Below are 19,958 nucleotides of genomic sequence, written 5' to 3'. Positions count from 1 at the left end.
TGATGCTTTCTGTTCCCGATGCTGAATGCCGGCATGGCATTGCTGCACATTCCATTTGGTTCAGCACATGGGCCTGTGCCTGGTATCTGTGCTGCTGAATATGCTTCCTTGGCAACCACTGGGTAACTGTTGTAGGTGCTTTTGTTTGAGCCTTCAGGTGGCATGCTGGCTTGCCTCTGATCTTGACTGCACAACCTTCCTTGTGTGCATAAACCACCGTTGCTATACAGGTACGGTGCATTTGACGTAAAGGTATTCTTTGGTTTTCTTTATGTTGTGCAAGCATAGCATCTCATGGTCAAAACTCTCGGCTGTCCTTTTGGTTGCAATGTGCACGTTTAGCATTCTAATGCTGCATGGAAATTGCTCGTAACAAAGTGACACTGATGTCTGGGACTCACGGCAGCACAACTTGGCTGCTTACCGTGCTGCTTCCGTCATGTCCAGATGCATTCTTAGCTGTTGTCGCGAACAAAGTTGGAAGGTTTCGGCAGCAAACAGAATAGAATGCATGCATTCTGTTACGTCCCACCTCTTTGTTACATTTTCGGGTGTAGTATGCATTTTGCATGATGGCACCAAGCTGTGAAAAACATGTAACCGAGCAGTTGCAATTGTGCATGCAACACGCTGGCATACAAGCGTGATGGGCTGCCGCTAGGGATGCCTGCAATGCTTTGGCACAGTGTGGCTTCTTAATGGGGCCACTTTTTCTCAAAACTGCAGTGCATGCAGCTCCAACTGCTTGCATGGCTGAGGTTCGTACGTGTGTTGGCTGAACTTGTGAAGCCTTGTTGCCTGCAAGGATCAATTGGCCTGCAGGTTGCTGTGGATGGGTCTTACAAGTTCATTGCACCATTTGCTTCTCATTGCAGTTCTGTCTGAGTAGCCAGTCTTAAAATGCAGTTACTGTGTGCTGGGGGTTTGAAATGTTTTTGGTGTGTGAAGTTGAGAGTATCAAGCAAAATTGTCAAGTGGCTACACGAGTAGCGTGTACAAATGTGATGGGGGGGACACCTACTGCGTTAAAACTCTTGGCCATAATGTCGACTGGTCAGCCACACACTGCCTGTGCCATGGCTCCAGTGCAGCGGTTTGCCAACAAGGCCACGCTGCACCAGGTTTGGGGGCACTCAAAAATGCATGAGCGCTAGACTGGTGTGGTGTTCTCGTAGTCCCATACTGCCGTGGTCTGCACCTTTCCCTCTGGAGCTGCCTTGGCATTGTTTGTGCACGTGTAGTGCAGCAGTACTTAACGACCAGTACTGTGTAGCCGATTAAAAGTACTTGGGTGCTTCCGTGTGGTGCTAGTGTCGATTTTTTTCACTTGCTCCAAAACGGAAGGCAGTGTTGATGTTAGCTATGGCGAGCAGTTTCTTCCATGGTCGCACAAGTTTAGCACAGTCCACTGGTTCGCACATTGCAGGAGCAGCTGCTTCACGACACTACTGGATGCTTCAAGGACAGCATCCTCTCCATTTGTAGCTGCTCTTGTAGAGTTTTCCCGCTTAATAAGGCAGGCATGGACAAAATGACTCCCTATTAAACACGGGCCGCAGAGTTGTAATAGTGCACCGTATTATACCAGTGTGTCTGTCGGCCTTGCTGCGTTACACTGTCCAGTGAGCTTATACAAAATCTGCAGGCATGCTTTCTGTGACCTGTCTGTTAAAAAAATCAAAATTTGCTAGATGCTGTTCAGCTGCACATTTGCAGCAAACAGTACTATTCTGGATGGCACTGTATGACCTTTCAGTTATGCTTTGGTGCATTGACAAGGGCATGATGCAGCACTGGGAGGAGAAACCACTTCACTGTGGACACGTACTACATTTTCAGCGACAGTGAAGGGAAGGCTACAGGTGCAAAGGATCCGTCATTCCACACACTGCGGTAGCTGGCGCCACCTGTGGAAGTTTCTTGGACATGCCTTCTCTACTTTCCTGCATTGAAAGTTGGCAGTTGTGTTAGAATTACGCCTTAAATAACAAACACTTGCAATGTACTGTTCGAAGATTACCTGCAAGCAGGGACTATATTCCACTGCATAGGAAGAGATGACATATCGGCACCATACTTCCTGCTGCATTGACAGAACAAGTTGTCGTGGCAGAGAGTTGGGCCATGCTTTTCCCTTGAATGTAGCACGCAATGGGCATTGTCATGAGAATGTGGAATACATACGTGAAACAACACTGACAATGCAGTAGGACTGGTAGAATGGAACTGCAGTCTAAATTCACCTTAGTGATATCCAGTAAAAGTGTGCTAGGCTTACTGAGCCTGGTAGTGCAACTGGCCTGCTCCATACATTGCCACAAGTGAGGCTGACAAAGTGTAAGCAAGGTCACTTCGCAGTCTGCTCTCGTGTTGTGGCCTTTGTTTATGCCAGTCTTCTTTCGCAGCTATGTTGTGCAGAGGGACTGCAAATTGTACGTACAATGTAGTCAATGTGTACTGTTATACACATTGCACACTGACCCCTTATCCCATCACAATAGATACCGGAGCAGTGGCCGAGTGGTTGAACATCCGCCTCGCATGCGGGAGGTGCGGGGATCGATCCCCAGTGCCGCCGGGTACCCACCTGTGATACAATGGGTACAAGCTTTCCCCTGGTCTGGTGCTCTGCTAGAAAAAGGTGAAATGCTTGGAAAATGGGTCTTTGACCCCACCTTGAGGAATCGAAAAATACCTTGTGCCATGGCGCTCTTTGGCCATAGATGCCCTTGCGCCATAAAAGTCCATAATCATCACCCATCACAATGGCTTTGTTTGTCTGGTGGTGGTACATGCAGTGCTTGCATGCTGTTCACCAAAAATGGGCCAAGCTTACTCAAATGCTTAGCTATGCATGTTCCACTAGGCTGCATCCGGATGGTGTTCCCAAAGTTAGCCTCTTCAACCTAGTGTTGAGGTTTTGCAGTAATCAAACTTTCAGCTCTGCTCAACGCCAGGTTGTAATTCAAGCAAAACAAAGACTGTCCTGGATCGATAAGAATGCCAAAGCATCCAAAGGCAAGAAATGCGAAGCATTCGAAAAAATGTTTATGCACTTTATTTTCGTCAGTTCACATTGGCTGAAAAAGTATGAGCCACCTTCCAGGCATTTCTTTTTTTATAAATGCTGGTTAATTACAGCAAATAATTTCAAAATGAGGCAAAAGCTGCAGTTTGTGAAAGCTTTCATGGTATCGTAATGCCACAAATAATGGGCGCTGCAGTATTCTGGGACGTTGAAAATGACGGGGTCTTGACATTGCTGCCAACTGCATACTTGAGCTAGCTGCACACAAGATAATAAAGTTCCCCAGTCGCTGCATCGCAAGAAGCGGATGAAAGTAAATAGAGCATGCAATGGCCTTACAATCTCAAATGCATGCTGCCTAACCAAAATTTGGAGCTACAGCATATAGTGATCGTTGATGGGAGCCTTCACAGATTCTGCCGCAGCAGGAATGAGTGCACTCTAACAAGGCAGTGTGCTATTTTTACTTATGTCCGCACCTGTAAGTATCCTGAACTTCACATTTACGAGACTGAAATGACAAACAAAACAAGCTGCTTGAAAGCTTTTTCTCAAACAGCTCACACACAGGTTTGCTGCCATAAAACAGAACTTGTATGCTCTCTAACATGGCAGGCCTCTAACTTGTCAAAAGGCAAAGAATTTGTTTTTATGCGCAAGACCACAAGCGAGTTTTCTGGCATCTTGCGGTTATTTCTGCCGTAACTATTAAGTGAAGTTTGATGAAAATTTTCTGTGCTTGAAAACCCCGCACATCTATACTTGTACCTTAACGGCTTTACAAACAGTGCTTAAGAGGGGACACTGGTCTTTGGGACCAAAAAATGACCCAAAAATCAATTTTTTAAATATGGGATTTTTGGAGCCTATAGCTATTATTCTTCAACTCTACCAGTTTTCTCCTCCAGGAAATCGGTATTTTGACCATAATATTAAATTTAAATCACTGTGTGGGCTCAATTTGTGCAGGAGCAGGTGATTTAACACCATGGAAATTTTGGACACCTGGCTGTGTTAGTACGTCAATATCTCAACGTCTAGAACAGAGATGTCATATTGTTTGCTAAGGGAAGCTGAAAGCACAATGTATGCAATAATTGAAGCACAATTGTTCAATCACGCTTCAAGAATTTATAACCTTGCAAAGTTTATCGATACATGATATTCACACTTTGAATGCTGCTATTCTAAGTGCTATAAAATTACTAATGAGGGTAAGATAGAAAAACTGCTTTGCAGCCATACTATGCAGCCATAGGCTAAACATTATTTTTTATTGAGCCCTTTTTTTCTGTACCGAGGTGTTAATTAATGACTAACTAAAGTTATCTTATGAACTAATGAATTAAAAAAAGCAATTTCATATTTGAAATCAGTGTAAAATACTGAGCAAGGCGATACAGTTTCATTAGGATTGGACTAAAAATAAGGAAAATGGGTCTAAGACCAGTGTCCCCCCTTAAGAGTTCTTATGCCTACCTTCAAGGTAAAAATGCTGCTCTGCATCTCTCCACAAGGCTGTGTTTCTCTCTTAGCATGTTTGCATAACCTATGCTTTAAATGCTGTTCACTTTCCAATTAATCAACAGGTTGAGCAGTTAGGTGGGACAAGCACCACCAAGTTGCGGTAACACCCTACTCTGCGCCATGAGCCTTTGCTCCAGCAGTTTCCCATACACACAATCGTGGGACATTTCAGAAGAGCTTCAGAAGTCTTCAGCAAAACACGAGAAATTCCTTGGCTGACTGGTATTTGAAACACTAGTGAATAAGCAGTATGAACTGGCACAAATTTCGATGAAGGTTTCCACAGCTAATTAGGCCACTTGGTGCGACACCTTACAAAAACTGCGATGACATGAAATGCAGTGTTCAATGTCATCTCTCAATACTGTTCTGAACACAGTGCATTATCACTTGAACTGTTTCTTTTCCACACATACACAGCTCATGAACACAGCCACAAAAGCTATCCTTCGTTGTCGGAACACTTCTACACTTGCTCCTTTTGGCTTCTTGTATCACCGTCATCAGATTTCAAGGAGTCCCAAGCATAATCACTGTTTTACAAAGGACCGCTGCTTAACTCTAAAAACAGACTACCATAAAACATACAGTGACCAGACAAATGTGGCTGGCGTTTCTGAACACAGTTTGGAACTTGAAGCTGCATGCAGAACAAGATGGCACACACAAAGCAAGAATGTTAGGTGATGCAACAGCAGCAGGAGGAGATAGGCAGCACACACAAAAGGTTGACAAGAACAGTAGTGGCAGGAAAAACAGTTGGCGCTGAGCAAATGTGTCACTACTGGCACCATCGGGTACAGAGAAATGCAAACAGTAGAATGCACTACTTTTTGTGCAACTTGACTTGGGTCCACCTCGCAGTGGAGCCTGTTCCGTGCACATGCACTTCACTAATTAATGACGCTAGTGCAACAGCATGGGAAGAAAAACAAAAAATCTGGAACAAGAAGCGAGCCTGCAGGCTACAGAATCCATTCACACCACTGTACCAGTAGTGCCACTCATACTTGCAGACAAGTCCATACATGCTAAGCTAAAATAGTGTGAGCACAGCACTGCAGACGAACTGCTGCATTACCGGGCAACAGCCAAGGCACATAAGAGAAGGTGCACACGCCCTTCATGCTCACAGTCAGTAAAGTTGGCCAGTTATTATTTCTTGCAGCGTAAAAACAACTCTGAGCTACATGTGGTTACAATAGCTGCCATGTTCACTGCATGTATTGCTCTCAATTCCCAGTTAAAAACGAAAATGTCAAATGAAGTTCATTGGGCACATTAGGTGGCTCAAAACAAGGCACTGTTTGGCTTTCAAACGATTAAGAGATTATGGCAAGGCTGGCCACACATTTTAAAATAATCCTTGTGAGACCGCTGGACAGTGCTGTAGGTACGGGTCCAACTGGTACGACCAGCATAGTGACATAAACATCGCATAACAAAATTGGAGGGGACAGTTAAGCTCCGCCTTTAAGGGTATGACGCTATACGGCGTACTGGGTTAATTCCCATACATGCAGAAGGTCACCCTCTACTTTACATTCATGGAACCTTGGGGGTCCTCATACCCCTCCTGGCGCAGTGGTGCAGCGATGCGTCACTGCTCTGCGATGGCAGGTGCTCCCAGTTTGCTCTTCCCGAGCAACCAATCATTAATTTAACTGCCACCTGTCACGGTGGGCAGGTTGTGATGACGCCGCAAGTTCACGTGGCCTAGGGTGGCCCACATGCCAGAGCCATGCTCGTGATTTTTCATTCACGACGCCGACAATGTCAACATCAGATTTTCTGGAGAACGCCTTTAACACTATCACATTAAATATTGCTTCCCATCCAGCCATTCCACAAGTGAAAACACAACTCGACTATGGCTGCCTGTGGCAGAAAAAAAAACACTGTGGCATAACGTTAGCAGTGTATGGCCCCTGGCAGCCTGTACTCTTTTGAGATTTGTACCACCTGATAATGCCATCCCATGCTTGTTCGGTGGTAAGCTGCAAGCACTGCTTTCAGGTAGTGCCACCAATGCCGTAGGGCTTGATGAAGGCTTTGCCCCTGAGTAGGCTGGTCAGTTCCATGGGTGCAAGGGCTGGTGGGCTGCTTGTGGGTGAAGCCCGGCTGCCCTCTCTGCTGGAGCCCACGCGTAGCCCATATACCAGGTACTCCAGCAGAAACATGTCGACTGGGTTCACACCATGGAAGGTGACAGCTCGTCGACTGCAGCAGCGGCCACCCTGTGAAAACGGAGTGAGCCACCCTCATAAGCACCAAAGGTGTGACAAACAACGTGCACGCACAGATGTCAAGAGGAGAAGTGACACTGAAATCACTAGACATGATGCAGGCACCATGTCTGTCCCAGCAAGATGTTATTGAATTTTCGAGAGTTTACCAAAACCCAGCCAGCCCAGAGGTTTCACATGTGGTCAAGCAGTGGGACCAAGTCCAAGGTTACAAACAAGCAGAGGTAGCACCTTAGAAGGACAGCACTTAGCAGTGACTACCAATGAAGACCAACATAAACACAAAAAAAATGTTACTTCAAGCTAGCCACTAAACCAAAATTTGAAAAGAATGCACAGGCAATAGCCTATAATCTTACGGGGAAGGGGGCATGCGCTCTTTGAAGCATGAAAGGTGAGAGAAAAAGAAAGCATGACACATACATCTCTTGCACCACCATATAGGGCAGTGTGTTGACCATCACCAAAAAACTATCATTTTGAGATGACGGCTAGTGACAGCGTGCCTGTTGCAGGCTAGCCATCAGTAGCAACATAGAAACTGAAAGGATAAAAGGCATCCAATTTCTAATGCAAAGCTTCAGAAACCCATTTGGCCATGTCTAACAGGTTTACATGTGGCATTTGAGTGTGTGCATAGCAGTATATTTACCGACGACCTTCTCGTAACAGTGAATGTTATCGCAATATGGAGCGCAAACGCTCTAGATATTTAATAAAAGTAGAATACTCCTTATTATGGAATTCACTGATTCCAGAATTTGATATTCAGTAGCTTCCAATATTCTGGCTTAGCATAACATTGCTCTAACATACAAAGGTTTTATTTTCTTTTAGCAGGGCCAGCCATGTTTGTATCACCAATGTTATATGCAGTGTTACAGAGTTTATAAGTATTTCTTTTGACCACATTTCATTTTTTACTGCTACTGAATTAATTACATTTCCATATAACCAATCAAAAGCTTCAAGTACTCAGCTCTCTCCAGTCCCTGTGTTGCATGTTAATTTTTGCTGTGATGATAAATCCTAACGTCTAACTTGTCATGGCTCAAGTAATTGAAAATATTTTTATTTATCTGCTAGTAAACAGAACTAAGTGCCCTAAGTAAATGCTAAGAGCGAGATTATGCTCTTGGTCTATGTCATTTTCTCTGACATGAAAGAAAAAAAAAAGGCAACATTTAATTCATTATTCAGAGCCAGTTTTGTAAATATTTATATTCAATCTGAAAATTTCCATTATTCACACAACTATATCTTCGACAACAGACTACGCATTTATCGGTGGGAAAATCGGATTTCAGATTCTTTACACTAGTTTATTCAAACTCTCGATGTCCTTTCGAAAAAGGATGGGTTGCCCCCCCGTGTCCTGAAGTGTAGCGCAGCCTCTGGGATCCGTGCCCAAAATCGGTCTCGACACACACATGTTGCTAGCGTGAGGGCAACACCTGAATTTTGTGACAGTGGTCTCTTTTTGATCAGAACGCGGTGCCCTATTGATACAGGTCAGCCTCAATTTGTCCCCGGGGTCCCTTTAAATTAAACAATGCGACTCGCAGCCTTAATCACTCCACCACCACTACTACGACACAATGCAGGCCAAGTTAATACATTACAGCAGCTGGAGCTGTTAAATGAAGCAAATTGCTAAATAAGCACATGCTTCTGGCAAATAAGCTCCTGATGGGGCTATCTGACGTGATCACACAAAGGAGATAAATGCACTGAACGACAGCGCATGCATATGGGTGAATTGCACTGCACCAGTATGCGTGCATCGTCCTTCTATGTGTCCTATAACTTTGAGCCGGCAAACTTCTAACACCATGCTTCCAGCAACCAGTTTGCCTTTTGTCAGTCATGGGTGGTGAAACTTGTGGTATGCACTATCATGTTAGGTATGACCAGCAACACACAAGATGTGGTTGGTGCTGTGTTTGTGAAATAAACCAAGCCCAGCAGAGCTCCGATGGAATCCATTAAGCTGCATTTGTCTGTAGTCCGCAGTATGGCACAACCACTAGTACTCCATTTGTGCCTCTCCAGTCAAAAAGGCACTACCACTGCCCTAGAAAGATGATGAAATGTTCAGCAGCAGCCTCACTGCTACACAGTTTGTGATCCCCCTGGGGGACACAACCCAGATGGGTCATTTAATGCCAAACGCTCCAGGCACAAAACAGTACTCCTCTGGTGCTGAGAAGAATGTAACTCCCGCCAGGGTTAATTAAAACAGTGCAGTGCCTTCCACAAGAGCCACCATTCCAAACCTCTGATCAAACCTTAAGGTGCTGGATGCTTCCCTGGTTAAGCGAAATGCTAAATTCTTTATTTGAAAAAAGCACAGTTTCGTGCCTTTTTAGAAAGTTGAAAACATACATTACGGAACTCGGGAGCACAGCGAAATGTGTCAACTGCGGCAGAGGGTGCTGAGATGCTGGTCTCCTCAGACTATCATATTTACAGTTGAACATAAAAAGAAGTTAATGGAGAATACCTTAGTAATCTACGATTCGCTGATGACATTACCTTCCTGAGTCACTCAGGGGAAGAACTGCAAATCACGATCAATGAGTTAGACAAGCAGAGCAGTACCGTGGGTCTAAAAATTAATATGCAGAAAACCAAATTAATGTTCAACAGTCTCGGAAGAGAACAGCAGTCTACAAGTGGTAGCGAGGTGCTGGAAACGGTAAGGGAATACTTGGGTAGGGCATGTAATTCGAAGGCAAGATAACCAATGGTCCTTAAGGGTAACAGGCTGGATTCCAAGGAAAGGGAAGCATAGCATGGAGCGGCAGAAAGTTAGGTGGGCAGATGAGATTAAGAAGTTTGCGGGGATAGTGCGACCGCAGCTGGCATAGTACAGGGTTAACTGGAGAGGCCTTTGTCCTGCAGTGGGCATAGTCAGTGTTGTGTTTTGGAGACAGTTGTGCACACACAAGACAGGACATGAAAAGGGACACACACAGGTGCAAACTTCAAATGGATTTTATTGTGATCGCTCGAAATGTATATGCTTTCACAATCAGGATGATCAATGCCATAGGTGCCGAAAACCTAATGCGACTCTGTCATATCGGTTTCCCATCCAAGAATTTCACTTCTTTATCCAGTAAAGCTACTGATGGCGCACTCATGCAACCAGGGACATGCCCAAGAATTTCCCTCGCCTCGACAAACTCTCGGGTCAGCTGATTCCTACGCGAGTACAAAAGGCGGCAACCATTGAAGATGGGACTACGCCCAGTGACGTAAACCAAGCACGAGGTCTCTATTATTTGTCTGCAAGGTAAGAGGCATTGTGGCATCTGAACACCCAAAGACATCACCGAAATTGTAAAATTTAATATTTTTATCTTTTAATAAATACTTGTTTTGAGCTGACACTGTTGCTACGCAGCAGCCATTTTTGGCACCGGAAATAGGGTGGCGTCCAGATTGGGCACTGCCTTTCTGTCCAGTTTCCAGTTTGAACCAGTCCAATTTTAACCTAGTCCCTTTATACTTGCAAAATGGACCTAAAATATTATGTATCCGAGTGCTGCAAGCTTTTTGCATGCCACACAAACTGAAAAGAAGCACTGAAAGCAAACAAAAACTAATAAGAGTAACACTAAGCAAGAAACCTTGAATTTCCCTTCAAACTTTCCTGGAGGGGAGCGCAGTTGTTCAGACCACACCAAGAAGGCAGAAAAAAATTGGAGGGTACACTTTTAAGTTCTGCCTTAAGTGTTTGACGCAATAGCGCAAAGGGTTAATTAATGCCCACATATACAGAATTGGTCATTCTCGACTTTACATTCATAGATCCTTGGGATTCATCATGGTGAAGGAATAGCGCTAAGTACGAGACAGGAGACAAACACGGGCGCTGACTATCAACTGAATCTTTATTTCGGAGCACAAACATATATCAGGTGGCAGCAGGGGGGGGCTCTACATTGAGGCATGCGCGGTCACAGGGAAACAGTGGATAGCCACGTCAAATAATAAAATCAATAAAAACCCGCAGCTTAGAATGACGGATGGGTGAAGGCGGTAAAACCGATAAAGGCTGCACGGTGTAGAGGGCCGTCACGCAAACTAAGAAGAAACAGATGAAGGATTAAACAGGATGCGAAAGTATGGTGCAAAAGGGGGTTTTGAGTGTTTAAAACTGATGGAAACAATAGTAAAAGAACGATAAAAACGTTGCGGTGTAGAGGGCCAAACGCATAAAAAGGAAAAGACATTCAACAAATATGAAGCTTAAAAGTGGCCAAAAGGGTTCAAGGGCTTCCATGTTTGTCTCCTGTCCCGTACTTAGCCCTGTTCCTTCACCATGCAATACCAACTAGCCCGCCAACTCGCTCTTCTAAAAGGAGTCATCGTACCATTCCTGGCGCAGTGGTGCAGCGATGCGTCACTGCCCTGCGATGGCAGGTGCTGCCACCAGTGACACTTGTGCAACCCAAGTTGCTCTTCCCTAGCGACCAATCATTAATTTAACTGCCACCTGCCACTGTGTTAAGTTTTCTCACAATCCAGTGGGCAGCTTGTGATGACACCACAAGGTCACGTGATTTAGGTGGCCCACCTGGTTGCTCCTCTGGGGATTTTTCGCTCACAACACCAATGATGCCAATACCTACTACACCGATGCTGGATTTTCTGCACTACAGGACCTTTAACACTAGTGCAGTAAAAAAAAAAGTGGTGGGGGAACACACCTTGACCAAAAATAGGAAGGGAGAAGCTGGACAGGAGGTGAGGTTTTACAATCCTACCAACAAATAAACAACATTGGGAAGCTTCCTTTGTGGAGTTAGTCAACCTTGTGGGCTGCCCTAACAAAGCAACAATTGCATGCAAGCTTCCCCTGCCTGTATGTCCTAGGCACGATTATGATTGGTAGAGCCCAATCTCAGCTTTGGATGAGTGAAATGTGTTTTCGTCTGATCTATTTATTTAATTTTCTGAATACCTTTCGTTTGATTCTCAGATTTCAATAATTGTTTTTGCACTGGTCTCTGGAACACATGCGGAATTAATTTGCCAGATTACTCAGCACTGAAGAAAACATCATAGTGCCCCTTTGGTTTGGTTTGGTTTTGATTTATGAGGCTTTAACGTCCCAAAGCGACTCAGGCTATGAGGGACACCATAGTGAAGGGCTCCAGAAATTTCGGCCACCTGGGTTCTTTAACCCTTTCGCTGCCGGGTTTTTTTCTCACCACTGCATACTCCCTGCCGGGTTTTTTTTTGCATACTACTTTCGTAGAAATTTTATGCTAACAAGGCATTAGGATGCTCTGAAGGTCAGGGAAACATTTTATTCATGATTAACATATAGATATTAGTTGTACCGAATACAAAAAATTGGCACTTGACTAATTAGCAAAATGAGTATCTGCTAATTAGGCTGTCCATGTGTTTAGAAAACTTTTTTGGTGTGGTATTCTTCAAAACAAGGTACCACACAAAGCGGCACCTCGCAGCTGGAACACAGATAGCGAGACTCTCTTTGCTGCTTTGGTCGATGCTGCGTGTTAGCACAGACGCAGCAGGCTCGTGTTGGGTTCTGCTTCGCGGTAGGTGGGGGTATTAGAGATAGGAAGTGGCGCGCTGTCAACCGTGTTGGATCTTCACCCTTCGAAGGGCGTCCTCCCTTTGACTTCGATTGTCCCTCATGGCACTTCTCGATTAGCTGGCGGACAAGTGGAAGTCGAAAGTCTGCCATGCTTCTTTTTTTGCCAGATGCTGTGATTTGCAGTAAATGGCTGTTTAGAATGGTAATGTCCAAGAGGTGAAAGAAGTACTTCTTGTACCACTTCATGGACTTCCTTGTGACAGTACCGGTCACGGTCACAACCATATCGACCTTGTCCACAGCACCCATGCATAAGTTGTACTTGGACACGCACAGGGGAATCTTTCTGCTCTCGCCCGTTTTCTTGTCCACTTTCCCGGACTCTACCATGCCACTCTTATGCTTCGTTGTCAGCATGAGCACCTCACGTTTGTCTTTCCAGCGGACGAAGAGAAGCTGATCGTTGCACATCTCGCTGGATTCCCCTTCTTCCAGTCTTTTCTCCTCACGTGGGATACCCTTCCTGTTCCTCCGGACTGTACCGCAAGCGTTAGTCTTTTTTTCAAGAAGGTAGGTGAAGAGGGCGGGACTGGTGTACCAGTTGTCCACCCAGAGAACGTGACCCTTGCCCAGGTACTTGTCCAGTAACGTGAGGACAACTGATGCTCCATATCCCATCTCAGAGTCGTGGATCTCAGTAGAGGATCCGGTGTACAACACAATGTCTAGCACTAAGCCTGTTTTCACATCACAGAGCACGAATGATTTCAGGCCAAACCTGCTTCGTCTGGATGGGATATATTGTTTGAACGCCAATCGGCCTTTGAAAAGGAGCAGGCTTTCGTCAATACAAAGATCTTGATATGGTGATAGCACCCCTTGAAAGTTTTTCCGAAGCGTCAGGAGAACAGAGCGCACTTTGTGCAGCCTGTCACCACGGATCTGATCTTCATTATTGGAAAAATGAAGAAACCTGAAAATGAGCAGGAAGCGGTTGCGACTCATCAACTTCGAGAATGCAGGTGTGCTCAAGAGGGGATCCGTGGACCAATACTGGGCAATAGTACCTTTTCTTGAATGAGCCATGAGCATTACGACAGCAAGAAATACACAAAACTCACGCGAAGTCATATCTTTCCACTGGTGTATGCGGGATCCGGCCGTCGGTGTGAGTGCGGCATGTACTTGGCGTTGGAAAATGTTAGTTTGATCCACAATTCCTTCCACAATGTCCGGCGTAAACAAACTTTCAAAAATCTCGAGCTCACTGGATGCTGCTGTGATGCCATTGCAGATTCCTGAAGAAGATGGGTCGAACGCATGGTCCTGAGGCTTGAACTCCTTCTTCTTCCAGGAGAAATCCCGCTCGTCGCATTTCCTCTTCTTACGCGGATTTCTTTGTGGAAGGGGCTCTTCATCGCTGTCATCACTCGACAAGGCACTTAGACGGGCTGCTTCCTCACTGTCATCGGAGTCCGAATTCATGAGCAATTCTTGAATTTCTTCGTCCGTCAAACCGCGGACTCACGACGCACGCTGCCTTGCCATGGCTGTTCTGCCGAGGCAATTACAAAGCGATGCGGGTGATGGAACATGCGCTCCACCTATTGGAAAGTCATCCTACAAGTTCTGTTATTTAGGAGGCCTCTCCATAGATGGCGCTACATGCTTGCATAATTTTGTTTTGCACGAGTATTATCGGGAGCAGCAGGGAGCGAGTTAAAAAGGCAAAGCGAGTATACTCGTGAGAAGCAGGGAGTGCATATGTGTGGTCGCCCGAGTTGTCTCGGGAGAGGCAGTGAAAGGGTTAATGTGCACTGACATCGCACACTACACAGGCCTCTAGAATTTCACCTCCATCGAAATTCAACTGCTGCGGCCTGGACCAAACCCGCGTCTTTCGGGTCAGCAGCCGTGCCGTAACCAATGAGCCACCACGATGGCTCGTAGTGGCCCTTTAAAAGATTGGAAGAGGGCAGAGTGGGTCTTTGCACAAACATGCGTTAATGACATCCCAGTTGACATCAAGAAGTGATGATGATGAATTTTTATGGCGCAAGGGCATCTGTGAGCAAACAGCGCCATGGCACAAGGTTTCCTTTTTCTGAAGGTAGGGTCAAAACCCATTTCCCAAGCATTTCACCCTAAAGACGCTGAGCACCAGGCAGGGGAAAGCTTGTACCCATTGTATCACCGGTGGGTACCCGGCAGCAGTGGGGATCGAACTGCGCACCTCCCGCATGCGAGGCAGATGCTCAAATGACTCGGACACAACTGCGGTTCGAAATTAAAAATCAAAAGAAAAGGAAGAGAAGGCTAGTGTAGCAGGGGGCAGCAGAAAGTTAGATGGGCAGATGAGATTAAGTTTGGGGGATAGGGTGGCCGCAGCCGCACAGGACAGGGTTGTGCAGAACTGTTGGGTATGTGGCATGGAATGACCGAGAGGACACTGTCCAATGGCCCATCTCACCTTTGCAGGTTGCCAATCTCTGATGCTCATCTAGAAACCAATCACCTTCACTTTGCCGCCTATGCACGGATTCTACTTTACACCAGTGTCATCCATGCACACCAAGGCTGATGGGACATGGTGCAGGTCACACTGAATGCAATGGTAAAAGGTAGTTCACTCCATAAAAGGCAGCTTTACCTTTAAACTGAGCATGGTATCAAACAACACCGAGTCACTGCTGTCACAGTCAATGGCATTACAGAGCAGTTACTTCAATATGGCACATGAACACATTGGTATTCGAGTTCTCTGCACACATGCACAAGCCAGCCAATGGACGACCACTTACGCTTGCCTCAAGCTACCACTGAGCACTCTTCGCACTTCACAAATGAGCTGATTCCATCTAACAGCAATGCAGGAAGCTCTGGTTGATAAGTCAGTTATAAAAGCTCTGGCTAGCCACCAGTTCTATGACAACTACACAGTATGCGAGAGCTGCTTACACCTTTCCCGCCATTCATTTAACTGTATGTGAGTGGTGCGCATAAGCACCACCCCTCTCCGAGTACTAAATCATGCCAGCAAACAAATATCTAACTCTGGCCCAACATGCTGCTGTTCCTTTTGTTTTAATTTTGCTGAAGTGCAGCACCTGTCATTTCCTAGTTCGCTGTCTCGTTATGTTGCATGACACTTAAACCATGAACACAGCTGGCTGTCGGAAGGGGCAGCCCTTCACTTGCAACGTCCACCGGCACACACGCACCTCGGGGCTGCGAAACAGGCTGGTCCGCCAGTACGGGTCCGAGTAGGGGACGGAGCCCGGCACGAGCATCTTCTCGACGCCCAGCGGGTTGAAGCGGCCTCGGCGAAGCGGGTCTCGCGTGTCCACCGGCTCCACGGGGCGGCCGCCACGCCGCAGCAGCGCGCCGATGTACTTGTCCAGCTCAGCGATACTCGGCTGGTGGTCGCCGTTTCGGCACCGCACGGAACGGTCGCGCGGCGGCAGCAGCGCGCGCACGGCTCCCTCGCTGAGCGCGACGCCCGCAGCCAGCGCGTTGTGGAAGGGCGCGCCCCGCACGGGGTGACCCAGGTAGTGGACGGCGCTGGCGTTCAGCGGAGCCACGTAGAAGCGCAAGTTCTCCACCACGGCGAACGTCTCGTCATCGACGAGCAGCAGCCAACGGAAGGAGCCGCCGTGCGCGCGCACCACACGCCGCAAGAGCGAGCACGAGTCGCTCACCCGTTCGATGGGCACGTACGGGTCAGAGAAGGTTCCAAAAAACACCGCCCGGTTGCAGCGCCGGCTCCAGGTGTTGAGAGCCGCCCGGGCCTGCTGCGTGGACGTCGCATGTATGAGGCAGAGCACAGGCACACGCTCGTACAGCACGTGGGCCTCGTTGACGCCGTACTGGAGCGGAATGCGCTCCAGACCCTGGTCGGATAGCCAGCTCCGATACCCAGATGACGGCAGTGCGTAGCTGGCTGGGGTCGCGAGGTGGACCGTAGTCTCGAGGATCTCCCGGTACTGCAGCACGATCACAGCCAGCAACGAGCCCGACACGGTCGCTACGAGGAACGCGCCGAAGCGAACGAGGCCCTGCATGGCGTCCCTCAAAGCTGCCAGGGCCTAGTCTTTTGCTCACAACGGAAGCGACACATGCCCTCTTCGCTTCTCACGTCGTTTCACCGAGGAACATGTTTGAGCGGAATCGTTCTAATACACCAATCCTAAAGCGGTTTCTCATGTCACCCACTTCCGCGCCCACACATGCAGTTCTACGCCGCCACATTCCTTTTGTTTACAATCGTGAAGCCGATCCGAAGTTGAGTATGCGCCTCAAGTGCATAGGTTTAAAGGCACTGGTTTAAATCAAGACCTACGGAAATAGAGACCTGCACATTTGGAGGGGTCCTATGGGACTACGTGCGCCAACTTTCGTTAACTTTTTGCCGTTGAGAACGCTCGGTTGACCTGTTCGTTTGTCATGATCATCATCATCGTTTGCTTTCGACAAATGATTTCTTTTCTCTTACTGCCTCCCTGCGCATTTGTCCCGTCTTATTATTTTGAAACCTAGTAATGAACAAGTCAAATATGACATTTCTTCAAATCGTAGCGGTGAATATTTTTTGCGCGCATGCCAGGCGTGAGACTTTCTGGCATCTTTGCTAGGCAATGGATGAATGATGAATACTCACAACGTAGACAAATGACAAAACTATTACATCCTTGAAGTAAAAAAAATGACGCCATCTTGCTCAACAGGTAGGATGGATGGATGAATACGGCTGAACCTTTTAAATTGGGCGGTGGCTCAAGCCACGTAGCCATGACTTGTGAAATTTTACTCCTCTTGCTTTTAGCCACCAATCATATAACCTTCGCTTGGTTACTTCTACCCCCTTAAAATCTACTTTCCCTTCATTATCATTAAACCCCAATTCCTTGGGTGCCTCGATGCCAGCGCCGCCTTGTTGAATCACACGGGATCAGCGGCGCTAGCGTTTGTAACGGCGCCGTTCATGCTCTCGGCGAGCTTCAAAGTGCTTTAACTTGAACGACCCTTTGCAGCGAGAGCTACACTGGGCTACCAGTCAGCATTTCGCCGTACACGGGAGAGGCCAGTTGTGATTCAATATGGCGGCGTTGCTTAAGCTGTCTCCAGTTCTTTGTTACGTTTGAGGCCAGGACTGGAGTTTTGTGTACGAAGACGTATAGAGTCAGGTACCAGGAGATAGACACTTTGTGCATTGCGTGCGGAGAGGAGGAGGAAACGGCTGAACACTTGATACTTTTCTGTAAAGGGCTTCACCCTACAGTGGAAAGCAGCGGGGCTGACTTACCCAAGGCATTGGGGTTTAGGGATAGTGAAAGGAAAGTGGATTTTAAGAGGTTAGAAGTAACCAAGCGAAGGTTATCTGATTGGTGGCTAAAAGCAAGGCAGGAGTAAAATTTCACAACACATGGCTAGGTGGCTTGAGCCACCGCCCGATGTAAAGGGTTCAGCCGTATCCATCCATCCATCCACTCGGGGCACTGCCCGGGACTTATACCAAATTAACTCGATTACTGGAGCTAGAGCTAGCTAAGGTGCGAGTAAAGCTAAAAGGGAAAAGATGCAAACCCAAGAGTTGGTGGGATGAGGAGGTCAAGAGGGCAATAGAAAAGCGCCAGGAAGCGTCCAGGGAACACAGATATTCCAAGAAGAGGGGGGAACCAAAACCCGAAGTAGACAGAAAATGGGATACCTTCATAAAGTGTAGAAGGGACGCATCCTATTTGATTGATGAGAAAATTAGAAGAAAGGGTGCCAAATGGATGTCAAAGGTAAATAAAAAGGATAGAAAAGCAGCCCAAAAATTCTGGAAACATGTAAATGCAATGAGTAATAAAACTAGGCTAGAACAAAGGTCTATTGTTACAGAGTTACAGATGAGGGTATTCGACTAGAAGGGGATGAAGCAATAAAACACATAGGAACAAGGATGACGGAAAAATTTACAGCAAAGCACGTGGTACATAATTTATCGAAGGAGGATAGACCGGTTACAGCAATAGCTTCACTTGAGCAAGGAGAGTTGGAAAGGGCAGAGAAGAAGGTTCCTAGTGGCACATCAACAGGACCAGATGGTATCCCGATTATGTTGATAAAGAAGTTAGGACCAAAATCCAAGCAAACATTAATACAGGTAGTGAACAAAATGATAGTGGATGAGAAAGTCCCCGATGAATGGCTATTAAGTAGAATGAACATGATATATAAGGGAAAGGGGGACAAAGCAGACGTAAGTAACTATCGTCCCATAACAGTGACATATCTGTGGTTTACAGGGTGGTGATGCAAATTATAAAGGATAGACTGCAGGCTTGGGTGGAGAACGAGGGGGTGTTAGGGGAACTACAGAATGGGTTCCGGAAACAAAGCAGGTTGGAGGACAATCTATTTTCATTAACACAGTGTATAGAAATTGCGGAAAAGGAACATAGGCCCTTATGGCTAGCATTTCTGGATATTAGGGGAGCCTATGACAACGTTACTCAGGAGCATTTGTGGGACATACTGGGCACATAGGATGTGGAAAATGGAGTAATTAATCTTTTAAAAGATATATATAGAGGTAACAGAGTGCTCATAAAATGGGAAAAAAATGTATCAGGGCCTGCAGAGATACAGCGGGGGCTTAGACAAGGATGTCCTCTGTCCCCTTTGTTGTTCATGTTGTACCTGCAAGGGTTGGAGACCAAGCTAGAGGGGAGCGGACTAGGCTTCAACCTATCTTTTTTCAAGCAAGGGGAATTGATTAAACAGACATTACCGGAACTAATATACGCGGACGATATAGTGATAATGGCTGACAACAGGGAAGACCTGCAGATGTTGTTAGACATATGCAGTACAGAGGGAGATAGATTAGGCTTCAAGTATAGTAAGGAAAAATCTGCAGTCATGATATTTAATGAAGAGGGCGGCGAGCATAGAATACAGGAGTTCGTGCTAAAAGTAGTGAATGAGTACAAGTATCTTGGGATGTGGATAAATAACAGTGTTGAGTATCTGACAGAGCATGAAAAATATGTAATGAATAAAGCGAGTAGGAATGCAGCTGTCATGAAAAATAGGGCACTGTGGAATTACAATAGGTATGAGGTGGTAAGAGGGATCTGGAAAGGGGTGATAGTCCCTAGCCTGACCTTCGGGAATGCGGTCCTGTGTATGAGGCCAGATGTTCAAGCAAGGCTGAAAATTAGGCAACGGGGAGTAGGGAGGTTAGCTTTGGGAGCACATGGCAATACACCAAATCAGGGGGTACAGGGTGATATGGGATGGGCGTCTTTCGAGAGCAGAGAGGCTAGCAGTAAGATAGCATTTGAGGAACGATTGAGAAAGATGGAGGAAAAGCGGTGGGCTAGGAAAGTTTTCAGATACCTGTATAAGAATGTTGACACGAAATGGAGAAAGCGAACTAGAAAATTGACAAGCAAATATCTGGACAGCAGTAAGGGGGCAAATCAGCAATTATCGGTTAAGAAAAAGGTTAAAGAAACAGAGAGAGCTTTGTGGAAAACAGGGATGCTGACGAAATCGGCACTGGGAACATACCGGACCTTTAAACAGGAAA

The 19,958-nt window shown here is 46.4% G+C and overlaps 1 protein-coding gene across 1 annotated transcript; it reads right to left on the bottom strand.

Annotated features, from left to right (window-relative positions):
• Positions 1 to 3,041: 3,041 nt before the first annotated feature.
• On the bottom strand, positions 3,042 to 16,802 carry LOC144110647 (glycoprotein-N-acetylgalactosamine 3-beta-galactosyltransferase 1-like). Its single transcript, XM_077643692.1, has 2 exons — positions 15,601 to 16,802; positions 3,042 to 6,792 (listed from the first exon to the last, which is right to left on the bottom strand). The coding sequence occupies exons 1-2, from the start codon at positions 16,438 to 16,440 to the stop codon at positions 6,568 to 6,570; spliced, it is 1,065 nt and encodes a 354-aa protein (XP_077499818.1). The 5' UTR covers positions 16,441 to 16,802; the 3' UTR covers positions 3,042 to 6,567.
• Between the last annotated feature and the right edge of the window lie 3,156 nt (positions 16,803 to 19,958).

The sequence above is a fragment of the Amblyomma americanum genome, chromosome 11 (genome assembly GCF_052857255.1).
Source record: "Amblyomma americanum isolate KBUSLIRL-KWMA chromosome 11, ASM5285725v1, whole genome shotgun sequence".
NCBI classification, from domain to species: domain Eukaryota; kingdom Metazoa; phylum Arthropoda; class Arachnida; order Ixodida; family Ixodidae; genus Amblyomma; species Amblyomma americanum.
This window is presented reverse-complemented; position numbering and strand designations above follow the sequence as displayed.

What these genes read in the sequence shown, in the direction of transcription:
- LOC144110647 (XM_077643692.1), bottom strand. Translation starts at nt 16,440, where the DNA reads ATGCAGGGCCTCGTTCGCTTCGGCGCGTTCCTCGTAGCGACCGTGTCG. An exon ending in GCCTGTTTCGCAGCCCCGAG is followed by an intron (nt 6,793 to 15,600) that starts GTGCGTGTGTGC and finishes CCGTTTTCACAG; the next exon opens with GGTGGCCGCTGCTGCAGTCG.